At 40.8% G+C, this 12,083-nt stretch overlaps 2 protein-coding genes across 2 annotated transcripts; one reads left to right on the plus strand and one right to left on the minus strand.

Annotated features, from left to right (window-relative positions):
- The first annotated feature begins 250 nt into the window (after positions 1-250).
- LOC146391809 (uncharacterized) lies at positions 251-2,629 on the plus strand. Its single transcript, XM_084922900.1, has 7 exons — positions 251-469; positions 565-682; positions 757-848; positions 949-1,063; positions 1,727-1,894; positions 2,020-2,175; positions 2,502-2,629. The coding sequence occupies exons 1-7, from the start codon at positions 251-253 to the stop codon at positions 2,627-2,629; spliced, it is 996 nt and encodes a 331-aa protein (XP_084779026.1).
- Positions 2,630-5,427: 2,798 nt separating this feature from the next.
- On the minus strand, positions 5,428-8,643 carry LOC146391810 (uncharacterized). The gene is made up of 6 exons (XM_084917345.1): positions 8,607-8,643; positions 7,343-7,633; positions 7,081-7,311; positions 6,868-6,935; positions 6,314-6,357; positions 5,428-5,570 (listed from the first exon to the last, which is right to left on the minus strand). Exons 1-6 carry the CDS (start codon positions 8,641-8,643, stop codon positions 5,519-5,521), a joined length of 723 nt encoding a protein of 240 aa, XP_084773471.1. The 3' UTR covers positions 5,428-5,518.
- Positions 8,644-12,083: the final 3,440 nt, after the last annotated feature.

The following is a 12,083-nucleotide window of genomic DNA, read 5'->3' on the forward strand; positions in this document are numbered from 1 at the left end:
TTGGATGGGTGGATATTTATTTTGTTTTTCTCTTGGTGTTGTCGTAATACTATTTACTTGACTTTATCTTAATGCATACTTCATTTTGTCACCATGTGTATTTAAAAAAATAAAAACATGGTTTTTATGAGGTGTTGTGTGAACGTGACTTAAGGCTACTTCAGCTAATTCTTTTGCATTTGGGAAGTTGGATGAAGAGGGCATGGAAATAGCTGTTTGTTTGCTGTTAGTCCTCCTAGCTGCATTGGACATGTTTCGAGGGGAGATCTTTGCTTACCCCCTTTTTCTCCAGAGGAAGTTGGCAGCTAGCGTCCCAGGACATATTATGTTCCTTTGCTCCGATGTGGCCTGTAAATATTTCCCATATTTAACCAACGTGGCTCAGCAGTGCCCTGAGCTGAGGAACCTCTTGTCAATGCGTCCTTTTCTCTCCGTCATGCATGCTAAAGCTCACACTTGGATATGCGAGGTATACTGCAGCTTGTAGTCTCGGATACGTTTAAGACATTTTGTTATAAGGTTGAATGAATTCAGCAGTCATGTATTGTGACCTCCTTTCTATAGATCAAATGGGGAGGTGCGTTTCAGGATGGGGCCGGTTCTACAGTTGGAGAAGAGGTGGAGCAAGTAAACAGTTTCCTGTCTAGGGCGGCCATCACAACGAAGTACATGTCTAAAGCAGGTGTGTGTCTGTGTGTGAGATTCCACTCAGTCTCCTGCTCATTCATTCTTATTTGTATACTAACTGAAATGCAGGGCGAACAGACATGCTGAGCCTCCTGGCTTTGGGCTGGAACAAAAGGAAAGTGGAACAACTGGGCCGCACTTTGAGCCAGAGAGATCTAAAGGTCATTTTTTCAACACCCATTTTAATGTGTGTGGTAATGGGGGAAAACACCAGTACTCTAAAAATGTCCATATGAATGACATTTATTAATGTATTCTTAGATCATAAGGATCCTTAGAGAACAAGTGGAGAGCCTGAATGCGAGCAGAAATGAGCTGGGTGTGGATGACGACACACTGCAGCAATGGGTGGTCGATGTGCAGCAATGGGCTGAAGGTGAGTCTCAATATAATGCAGTCGTGTATAACAACAGGACCCACCATGGCCTCATTAAAGAACTTAGAATTAAGATCTTTCTGACGGTGTCAACAAACAATGAAAAATAAGCCTTGTAAAAGCAGAATTGATGGCAGAGTCGTTGCGTTTGATCAAATTGGATTGGACCTGGGTTGAAGTGATGTCGTACTAGTTGGTTTTATAAACCTGAACACCAACATACTTGTTATCTCATGATAATGCAGCACATGAAGGCTCCAGCTGTCTTATAATGAATATCATCAAGTCAGTGATTACAGAGTCCACTGTAGTTTGGTGACTGTTACTCATCCTGTATTCTGATTAATATTCCTCTCACTTAGAAAGTGATCAAACTGATGGCAGCCTTGGAGCGTTGCAGGCACCAATAGAGGAGCTTGTCGTCATCATCAGAGTGCGAACACAAAGTCTTTACAGACAAAATGGTGTCCCAGTTTCTTTGAAATGGACCGTTTGATGCTCAGTTTGTACAGCTTGTACAGCTACTTTGTAAACAGAATAAAATCAGATCCAGGTTTGTTTAAGCTGGATGTGATTTGTTCTAGCAAACAAATTGATGAGTGTAGATTAAAATGTAAATATATGCGTTATGTGAAGGTGTTCCTTTTTTATGATTATTTACAGATAGCAACAAGAGGCAACACAGAATTCACAGGGTCATCTTAGATGAGAAGAAACGCTTGGCGGCTGCTGTTGTCGACTACAACAAGCTCGCTGAACCAACAAAGCAAATCGTATCCAGTGATGCCCTCATCCAGACCGACGTTTGGCCCTGGCAGAGCACAAGTGAACGTAAGCTCTTGATTTCTAAATATCCTTTTTAAACAAACTCCCAGTATCTGAGCAGTAGTTGAATGTTTTGTTCTTGAATCATAATATGCTACTATGTTTTCCCATCTGATGTTGTTAAACTGTAGCTGCTGCTGACCTCCGGACAAAGAGAAAGGTCTTTGAGAAGGTGATGGCTGTGAGGCGCCTGAGAGAGGAGGAGATGATCCTTTGCAGGGAGATGCAGCATCACTGGACAGTGTTGCGAATGCGATCTGTGGTGTTGGGGACAATCTCCTCAGACTGTAAGCACATCTTTTATTTATTTATACATTTGGTGATGAATTGATTGAAAATAATAGCAGATGCTAAAGTCTTACTGGATCTTTTACCTATATTTGGGTTGCTAGCTGACACTGCCTTCTCCCTTAAAAAAAGTTTAATTATGATCCTAATTCCTTGTGTTTATGAGGTGAGGTTTGTTTGTTTGTTTGTTTGTTTGTTTTACTTCTATTTAATAGTTTTGTTGTTTTTACAGCCTCCCTTGTTGGCATGTCGGAGGATGCACAGAAAGGACTCCATAGCCTGGTTTAAAAACAGCAAAGTGAACTGAAAGCTGAAACGCTCAAAGTAAAGGACGTGTACAAGAGAATCCTCAGCCACCAACCACTCCTGGAAATGGACTCGGAGGAGGAGGAGGAGGAGGACATTCCAGACGATGCCGCTGAGAGTGATTTGAGCACTTCTGATGAAGACTGATTGTGTCATCATTGATGTTATGTTTGGTAAAATAAAAAGTTAATCACATCTGTTTAATGTGATTTTTATAATGTCTGTTTTAGAAATTGCTTATCAACAGACATTTTACATGTTGAGAAGAAAAATGTAATTCCCTTGGTGCAGTTGTTTACCCTGAATCATTCTTTCCCATCTAATTTAATGACTAGTTTACATGTTCAGATACAATAACATCATTTAATTCATGGGATGCTCTCTGGGCTGCTCAAATTATCACAGAATGTAAAAGCACCAGGCAGCACACTCACAAGGACATTTTTTGTTCAGTGTTTTGTTGAAGAAATCAACAAGTACAACTGAGATGTTTGCTGTAGTGGTGTGTTTGTTAAGAAGCATGCCAGCACACTGGTGAACTGACAGTCCCAGAATGCACCCGAGCCAGTGACTCGCCCCAGAGCAAATGAAATTAATTATCTAGAAAGACAACCGTGATCAAAGACTAAGTAAAAGAGTAGGAAACAAAAGATAAGGAAAGGTACTGTGGGGTAGGAAAGAAAGGCCAGAGCTGTGCAAAATGACCTCCAGCAGGCCACAAATATGCACGTCTGTTCAAGCGGTCAGATACTGACTCCATGAGGGTGGTATGAGGGCTCGACGTCCACAGGTGGGGGTTGTGCTTACAGCCCAACATCGTGCAGGATGTTTGGCATTTGCCAGAGAACACCAAGATTGGCAACTTTGCCACTGACGCCCTGTGCTCTTCACAGATGAAAGCAAGTTCACACTAAGTACTTGTGACAGAGTCTGGAGACATATTGGAGAACCTTCTGCTGCCTGAAACATCCTCCAGCATAATGGTTGGGCAGTGGGTCACTAATGGTGTGGGGTGGCATTTCTTTGGGGGACCGCACAGCCCTCCATGTGCTCGGCAGAGGTAGCCTGACTGCCATTAGGTGCTGAAATTAGATCCTCAGACACCTTGTGAGACTATATGCTGGTGCGGGTGGCCCCGGGTTCCTCCTAATGCAAGACAACGCTAGACCTCATGTGGCTGGAGTGTGTCAGCAGTTCCTGCAAGACGAAGGCATTGATGCTGTGGACTGGCCCGCCCATTCCCCAGACCTGAATCCATTTGAGGACATCTGGGTCATCATGTCTCACTCCATCCACCAACTGCACCACAGACTGTCCAGGAGTTGGCAGATGCTTTAGTCCTGGAGTCTGGGAGGAGATCCATCAGGAGACCATCTGCCACTTCATCAGGAGCATGCCCAGGTGTTGTAGTGAGGTCATACAGGCATGTGGAGGCCACACAGACTACAGAGCCTCATTTTGACGTGTTTGAAGGACATTACATCAAACCCGATTAATGATTCTGTATTGCACTGATCAAGGAACCAACCCAATAGGAGCTAAAGGCATCCTCTTCACATTACTTAACATAGTAAGTTTATACTATGTTTAATGTGCATTTTCTTCATCAGTTTAGAACATAACATGTTAGCGCTCCCTGGTCCTTTTTGGAGACAGGTCCTGAGACAGCAGCCAGCTTTGGAGAACTCATGCCAGCTGTGGTAATTAAGGAATACTTTGATTTAATATTGATTTCATGACAACTATCCTCAGGCACATATTCCTGGATATATACAATGACACGAGTAAACTCCCATTTTAGAATAATTGCCTTCTTTGATCTGACTCACTGCCTCAGACTTTGGACCTGTGTCCCCAAAACTACAGAGAATCCATGACACTGGGTAAGAGGCCTTGATCATGTTATAAGTGAGAGAGTTTGGTGTAACAGTGGTTGAACATGCCAAATCAATCCACAACATACTGCCATTCCCCAGCTGTAACCTGCATATGCATCAAACCAAAACCCAGTACCATAGCCACATGATAGACATACAGATGAGGGTAAAGGGCTGTGTCATGTTGCCAGATAGCTTCATCCCAAAAAAGAGAAACATTCTTCAAAAACAAAAGTTTGTGAATATTTGCTGTATTGCCAGGCCTGAACCAACCTGTTAAACTTATCAAATTATTGTCATAGATATGAACCTATTGATTGAAACAGAATAATCCATTCAAGCCTCCATCATCATCCAAGATCACTGTTAGTATTCAGATTATTTTATCTCTATTTTCCTCTTTGATGATTTGAAAATCAGTATTTGATCAACAGACTTTTTAAAAGTGTATTTTGATCCTATTGTTTACGCGTGTAATTGCATTTTTATTGACATTATGACAGGAAAACCCTTAATCAAATTGTATCTTTGGTATCTAATAATAATATTAACAATAATGTTACATATGTAATATGTACACAATAATGATTGGCAAACAAACAAGAAAAATAGCAAAAAATGTCAATTTTTTTTCTAATACCCTGTATATATATATATATATATATAAAAACCACATATGACCACGACTCCAAATGTGCAATTGTCACTGCATCTAAACATGACAGATGACATATTACAAAAAGGTAGAAACGTATAATATACAACATGTTGTGAAGCTGCTACTGGTGCAGTTAACTTTGCTTTAGGCTCCCATACACAGTACTGCTGACCCTAATCACCTCATACAAGATGTTACTTACTTTACGTGCAGTGCAGTATTACTTTAACTTGCAACATGTTATAATAGCCAAGTCACTTCTATATTTATGAGCATGTAGACAATAATGTTGGCTGATATGTAAAACTATGAGATATCGAGTGCTGGGAAGATATTATTGATGGATCAGACTCATGAATGTGTTAGGTACTTAAGCCACAATTAGAGAGTGAAACAGAGACTGACACTGGTTAGAATTGTATAGTAAATATTTTATTTTGAACTTTTATGCTGAACTACAAACTGTGAACTGTGCGATCTCTGCGACCTGTGGTGCCTGGTTTACTGTGTGTAAAACTGCGCAGGTTCCCATGTGTCATCCCACACTTTGCCACTGTCAGGAGAAAAACATAACAAACAACAACCACACACACAAACTAGGATAATTTAGGTTGTGACATATGACAATTTTTTAGGACGAAATATCTTCTATATTCATGTCATGCTTTATACACCTTCATTGTAATATAAATTAATCAAATGAAGTCAGAGAGTAATAATATATGAAGCAGACGTCAAGCAGTACTACAGCAGCAGCCACGATGCTTCAGAACCTGCTGGATGAGAGAGCACAGAAACTCCAGGGAAGAAGTTTAGTTAGTAACATGCATGAACTGCATTACTGAGACATGTATGTTTACAGATGGTGGTGAGGGAGAGGGGGAGAGGTTTTAGTAAAAGGAGATGTGACTGCATCTTCAACCAATACTGAGCCTGCATAACCCTGAAAGAGACAGACAGAGACGGGGGGGGGGGGGGGGGGGGGGGGACACTAACCCCCAGCAGTCTGGTCCTGTGACAGCATAACTAAGGGCTGACCTGAACCAGCCCTAACTATAAGCTCTATAAAGAAGTAAAGTCTTATGCCAACTCTTAAAAGTCTTGACCACGTCCACCTCCAAAACTCATAATGAACTTTGGAGGTGGACAGCTATCAAGCTCCTCACAGAAGAGCAGCTTGACAGCTAAAAGCTCCCAATTTACTTTAGTCCAAATACATGAATTCAAATTGAGGTGATAACTATTTATCAACAATATGAATGTCTGTTCCCGTCCAACAAAGTTGTTACTACATACCATGTTGAGCAGGGCTTCCACTTGACTTTAACTTCTTCTTTTTCCTGAAAAACATGATATAAACAAACAATTAATTCAGAAAGACATGCAAGTTGCATACAAAAAGGAGCTTATAAACATTTGTGTACTATTGAATGGCTCAATATATTATACAAGTAGTTTACAAAAACATAAGAACCACTACAACGCTTGTACTGCCAGCATCGAGTGCATGTCAGCAAAGCAACACTGCTTACATTGTGGCTCACAAGCAAAACTAACTGAAGCAGATGTTACTGAATGGGAAGGAGCACCTCCACATCAATCACTCCTTCTGAGCATGATGTCAGGAGGACTTTAAAGCACGTAAACATCAGGAAGGCAGCACGACCAGGTCGTATCAGGTGGTATGTTCTTATTTAATGTCCTATTTGGAGCGAAATACAGACTCAGTGTCTGAATTAGTGTCGATTCATCAAATACAAAAGCTTATGGATAGTCAGTCAGGCACAGTTCAAATCCGGGAAGTCCAAAGACGTAAACAAGTCTGCACAGCAGCAGGCTAAATTACTTACATTTACAACTCTCCTGTCTACTATCTCTTCATATTTGAAAATCTTCTGTGTACGGTGTTTTCGGCATTCTGAAAAATAACAAATGAAATATTTACATGAGGTCTGTAAAACTGGAGAAAATGAAAGAATGAAACAAAAATGAAAAAAGAAATCTTATCAAACTTAACGAACCTGTCATGTGTTTTGTACATTTACAATAACACAACGTCTAACCTTTCCTTTTCCTTTTTTTGGTTGGGACATCCGAGGTGTACGCCGTAGAAATTGAGGGAGATGGAGGAAGTGGAGATGGAGAGGAAGATGCAGGAGGAAGCAGAGATGAAGAGGAGGATGCAGGAGGAAGCAGAGATGAAGAGGATGATGCAGGAGGAAGCAGAGATGGAGAGGAAGATGCAGGAGGAAGCAGAGATGAAGAGGAGGATGCAGGAGGAAGCAGAGATGCAGGAGGAGGATGCAGGAGGAAGCAGAGACAGAGAGGAGGATGCAGGAGGAAGCAGAGATGAAGAGGAGGATGCAGGAGGAAGCAGAGATGAAGAGGAGGATGCAGGAGGAAGCGGCGATGAAGAGGAGGATGCAGGAGGAAGCGGCGATGAAGAGGAGGATGCAGGAGGCTGACAGAGGGAAGATGTTGGTTCAGGCTCTAAATGAAGAATAAGTTCCTGATTTAGAGCCTCTGGGTCTGGGACTGGTCCAGCATCCACATTGTCAGCAGAGGATGGTCCAGCTGCTGGTGTAGAACTTTTAGCAGGAGGTGAAACTTGTAATTCTGCAAAATGTTAAATACTAAATATTCATTAAAAGGGGCTGAAAATGTACAGTACACATAAACACATAATAAGTAGTGATTTGCATGTTTTCAGTTAGGTTTTTACTAAAGTTACAACTTGTAAATATTGGCATCAAATAAGTCATCTCACACCCTCACTGACCCAAATCATTCAGTACAAGTGCCCTCGGGGGTAGTGTGACATCTGTAGTGCTTTTCTACTTTGTACATTAATAAATTAATGAGTGTGACTATAAATCCAGAGAGCTAATGACTTTTATCCTCTGATGACATGACTTTCCTGACTTTGTAGTGCATAACATTTGACACTTCAACCTACTGTGACTTAAGAGTTTTGTACAGTGGTGATGCTAACGACCTCAGGGAGGTAATCAGGTGACCTCTTAAGAAGTATATAAGTGTATAAGAATCTTTGTGTTCATATTGGTAACATGTTTACATATGTATTTGTTATACTAGAAAGTCTCAAAGAGAATTATCAGGTGTGGTGTTCGAGAAGATTTGTACAATTACATTTGTATATACATGAGTGTGAAAGACCATAATATACACACACACACACACATATACAAAATTGTTAAGTCAGGTAACACCAGAGGTTCTCGATGGCTAGCTTTGGTGATGTGAACACCACATGGAGAGGTAATAAGGCAGATATAACACTATTTTCATGTTAGCCACAGGACATGTAGGGCAGCTGTCACCTCACAGCAAGAAGGTTACTGGTCTGAAACTTGGCTGAATAATAGAATAGAACAGAACAGAGTAGAGTTGAATAGAATAGCTGGTGACTCTGAACTATCCTCGTCTTCACCATCTTGTTTGTCTCTATGTACCTCGTGGTGAACTGCCTACTTATCTAGGGTGTACCATGAGTATCACCCAAAGACAGCTAGGATAGGCTACCTGATAAGGAGACCTGGTTACAGATAATGGACAAAGCATATCTTACTTCTCAGAAGGTGTTCATAAAGTTTCCTCATCTTCATGAGGATGTCACGTGCAGCACCTTCCGCTGGTTCGATGTGAGCGATCACGTCCCCTACTATACGGCCCTTACGGTCAAACTGTCCAAGAAACAGAATTGGCTGGTAGCCCAGGGCGTGTAGTTTTGAAACCTGCAAGAACAACAAAGAAAAACATGCAGCCAGTCTTTCATGTAAGCAAACGGATGTATAACAAACCTTTAAGTTTCACATCTTTGTTGTTTTATTGTTGTAGATAGTTAAAAAGTATTTATGGCGACCAAACCTGTAACTGTATGATAAAATCCATCTTGAAATGTTTTCTCTCAGTTAATAGCCGATTAAATTAAAAATCAGAAGTAGCTTAAATTAAAATAGTTGAAGTTTTTTCTAGTTTGATGTCTTTAGTGTGATGATGTTATTCTGATGTGAATAACTTTTTATTTATGCTCTTAGATAAATAAATATTTTATGTGTATATACATGTCTTGTTAGTTTCTTACTTCATGATATACAAGAAAACATTGACAACTGTGATTAATAAAGAATTGTCTAGCAGACCAACCGCTTATTAGATCAGAACTTTTAAACTTACTGACAACTGGGCTGAATTAACCACCCTGCTCACATTTCTGTTGTTTTTAACAGAGGCAGCCCAGTTGCTGTTTTTAAACTGTTCTTGTTTTTTTTCAATCCCTCCTTTACGTTCAGGCTGCCCAGGCATCCACTGCATGTCTTCCTGTTGCAGGTGTTTGGAGCCTGACAGGAAGGGCATGGTTTGGTTTTTGGCTTTGTCATTTCTGCAAATGAAAATGGAACATGTAGGGATTATTTCAGGTCTGTTTTGGTGAGATGATTACAAAAATAATTTCTGACCAAAGAAATGAATAATATAATAATAGGCAGTATTACACCATGTTTAGAAAAAAAATCAATTAAGAGATTACAGTCGTAAATATTGAGTAAATTATGAGAATAGGGTTAAAAATACTGAATTAATTACAGAAAAGATGCATTGCTAAAATAGAGCAGTACTAACGTTAGCTGGGTGGCCAAGCAAGTGACTTACACAGGAGAATATATTACAAAAGGAAACATTAAATAAACTTTTGCAGAAGTAGTTCTCTTGGTACTAGGGATGGGTATCGAAACCGGTTCTTGTTGAGAACCGGTTCCCACTGTTTCAGTTCCTTGGAATTGTTTGCCATTTTTGCAAACGATTCCCTTATCGATTCCAGTCGCCCCGAATGACGTCACCACGTTGCGGAGCGTCATTTACCTGGCAGGAAACCGGGCGCCTAAGCGGCTCAAACGCTCAAAAGTTTGGTTATACTTTACGAGAACGGATGACAACAGGGCAACTTGCAATACTTGCAAAGTAGATATTTCATTTAAGGGAGGAAATATGCAAAACCATTTGCTCACAAAACACGCGCCAACCTTAAATGAATGTCGTGTTTTTAATTCCGCTCCAGACTCGTGAATCTCAACCCAGCAGCAGCGGTAACGTTTGCACGTCCTCTCCTGTTAATGCGGCAGGTAAATAATCAACTAACAGTGCATATTATGTTAGCGCAATCTGCCTTATTACAAAACCTGCCATTACTGTGCATTTAGGTGACCATGATGAGAGAGACAGAGTCTGGCTGGCTCAGATGCTGGCAGTTCTACCGGTAGCGTCTCCTTTCAGGTCAGGATAGACGAATGTCACCGAGCAGTGACTAAGTTTGTGGTAAAAGGCTTGCACCCATTTGCCACAGCAGATGCCACACATGCTACAGAATAATTTATGTTATACTTTGTTATTTCTACAGAAGAATATTTATTTTATTATTTTACATTTACAATTTTTTTTTCTGGGGACCCTGTGACACCCCATTGAAGAGCCGTAGGCTGGATCTCTTAAGATCTCACTGTTGGGTTTGTAAGGCCATGTTACTCCTAAATTTCTATCTTGTTCAAAGAGAAGATATAAAACAAAGTTCTACGCAAATCGACCTTAGTGTTCTTCTTTTTTAAAAAGAATCGATAAAGAATCGAATCGTTAAACAGAATCGAAAATGGAATCGGAATCGTGAAAATCTTATCAATACCCATCCCTACTTGGTACACAGACTGCTCTGTAAAAACATTTCAAGTTTGATATCAGCTGATTAATATTTTCAGTGAACATGCAAATCACCAACAGTTTATCTCAACTTACTTAGCTAGGATCTGCCTCGTTTTGAAAAACCACTTGGCAGCAGGACCGTGAGTTGAAACATACATTTACTACGACTCCCAAGATGCATTGCAGTAAAAGCCATCCAATCGCCTTGCTTAAAATCTGTTGACGTGTCGCTAAAGGCGCGCTGTAGATAAATATTGCAATTTGTAAAAAAAAAAAAAAAAAGATAATTAAAAAAAATAAAATGACCAATTTGTAATGACACCATTAAACACTGGGCCAGTTTATTTTCATATTATGATGATAATTATCGGCGGTTATTATTGTAAAGTTGGACCCAAGAAACATACGCTGGAGCAGCACAACTTTTATTTAACACTGTGGTTTTTACTGGGACACAGACACTCCCGCTCTTTCTCTGCTGTCACGTCTGCTTCCCTCCTCCGGCTGTCACTGCCAACATATAAAGAGACACAATCACTGTCAGATCCCAGCACACCTGTTCACCCCGCCCCTGCGCCGCCCCGGGAGCTCACTGCGTCACCCCTCCTCTGCAGCTGGCCAGAGACCACACCCACGCCACAATTATTTTAGAACAAATACAGGAATAACGGGTAGCGTCAAGCTGCTGATTGTCTTCATTTCCATAGCAACGGCGGTTGAGGATTATGGGTATGCAGTTATGGGATTAGTGCGCCGTTAGCGTAAATTGGTCTGATTGGTTGGAGCTGAGCGCATCCAAAACTAACAGGAATGGTGGATAAAACTATAAATGTGTTTTACGTTTGAAATAAAATAATAAACCCAACCAAGGATTATGTACGTTAAATCTGCGCGCTTTCAGATCGTGAATCAGTTTGGAAAACACTGTGTGATGGCCACAACATGAAGCGATTTTATTGTTGAATTATCAGTGACACTTTCGTGTGTTTTTGTTGAGAAATGTTAACGATGTCATTAAAAGAAATTAGGGAGAAAAACACGTCGGGGGAGAGGGTCCCCGGTTCTCCAGTTAGATTGTGCTTCATGTTTCGCCGTGACGGGGTTATTATTGGAGTAAATGGATGGCTGGAGCCTCTGCTCGAAGCGTGTCTTATCGCCGCGAGCGGGTTCATATTGGAATGAATTGACAACCCACAGGGTCTCATAACGTGGAAGGGTACCTTTAGCGTCAGCATGAGACGTTAAGGGACGTGACAAATCGTCAGTATTTTACGCGTTGGGAGTGAGAACGGGTATAAAGCATGTAGTGAGCGGTTTTACAGTTTTAAAACAGCTACAATAATTGTAAAAAATA

The sequence above is a fragment of the Perissodus microlepis genome, chromosome 3, assembly GCF_051167445.1.
Source record: "Perissodus microlepis isolate ML-2025 ecotype Zambia chromosome 3, ASM5116744v1, whole genome shotgun sequence".
Taxonomy (NCBI): Eukaryota; Metazoa; Chordata; class Actinopteri; order Cichliformes; family Cichlidae; genus Perissodus; species Perissodus microlepis.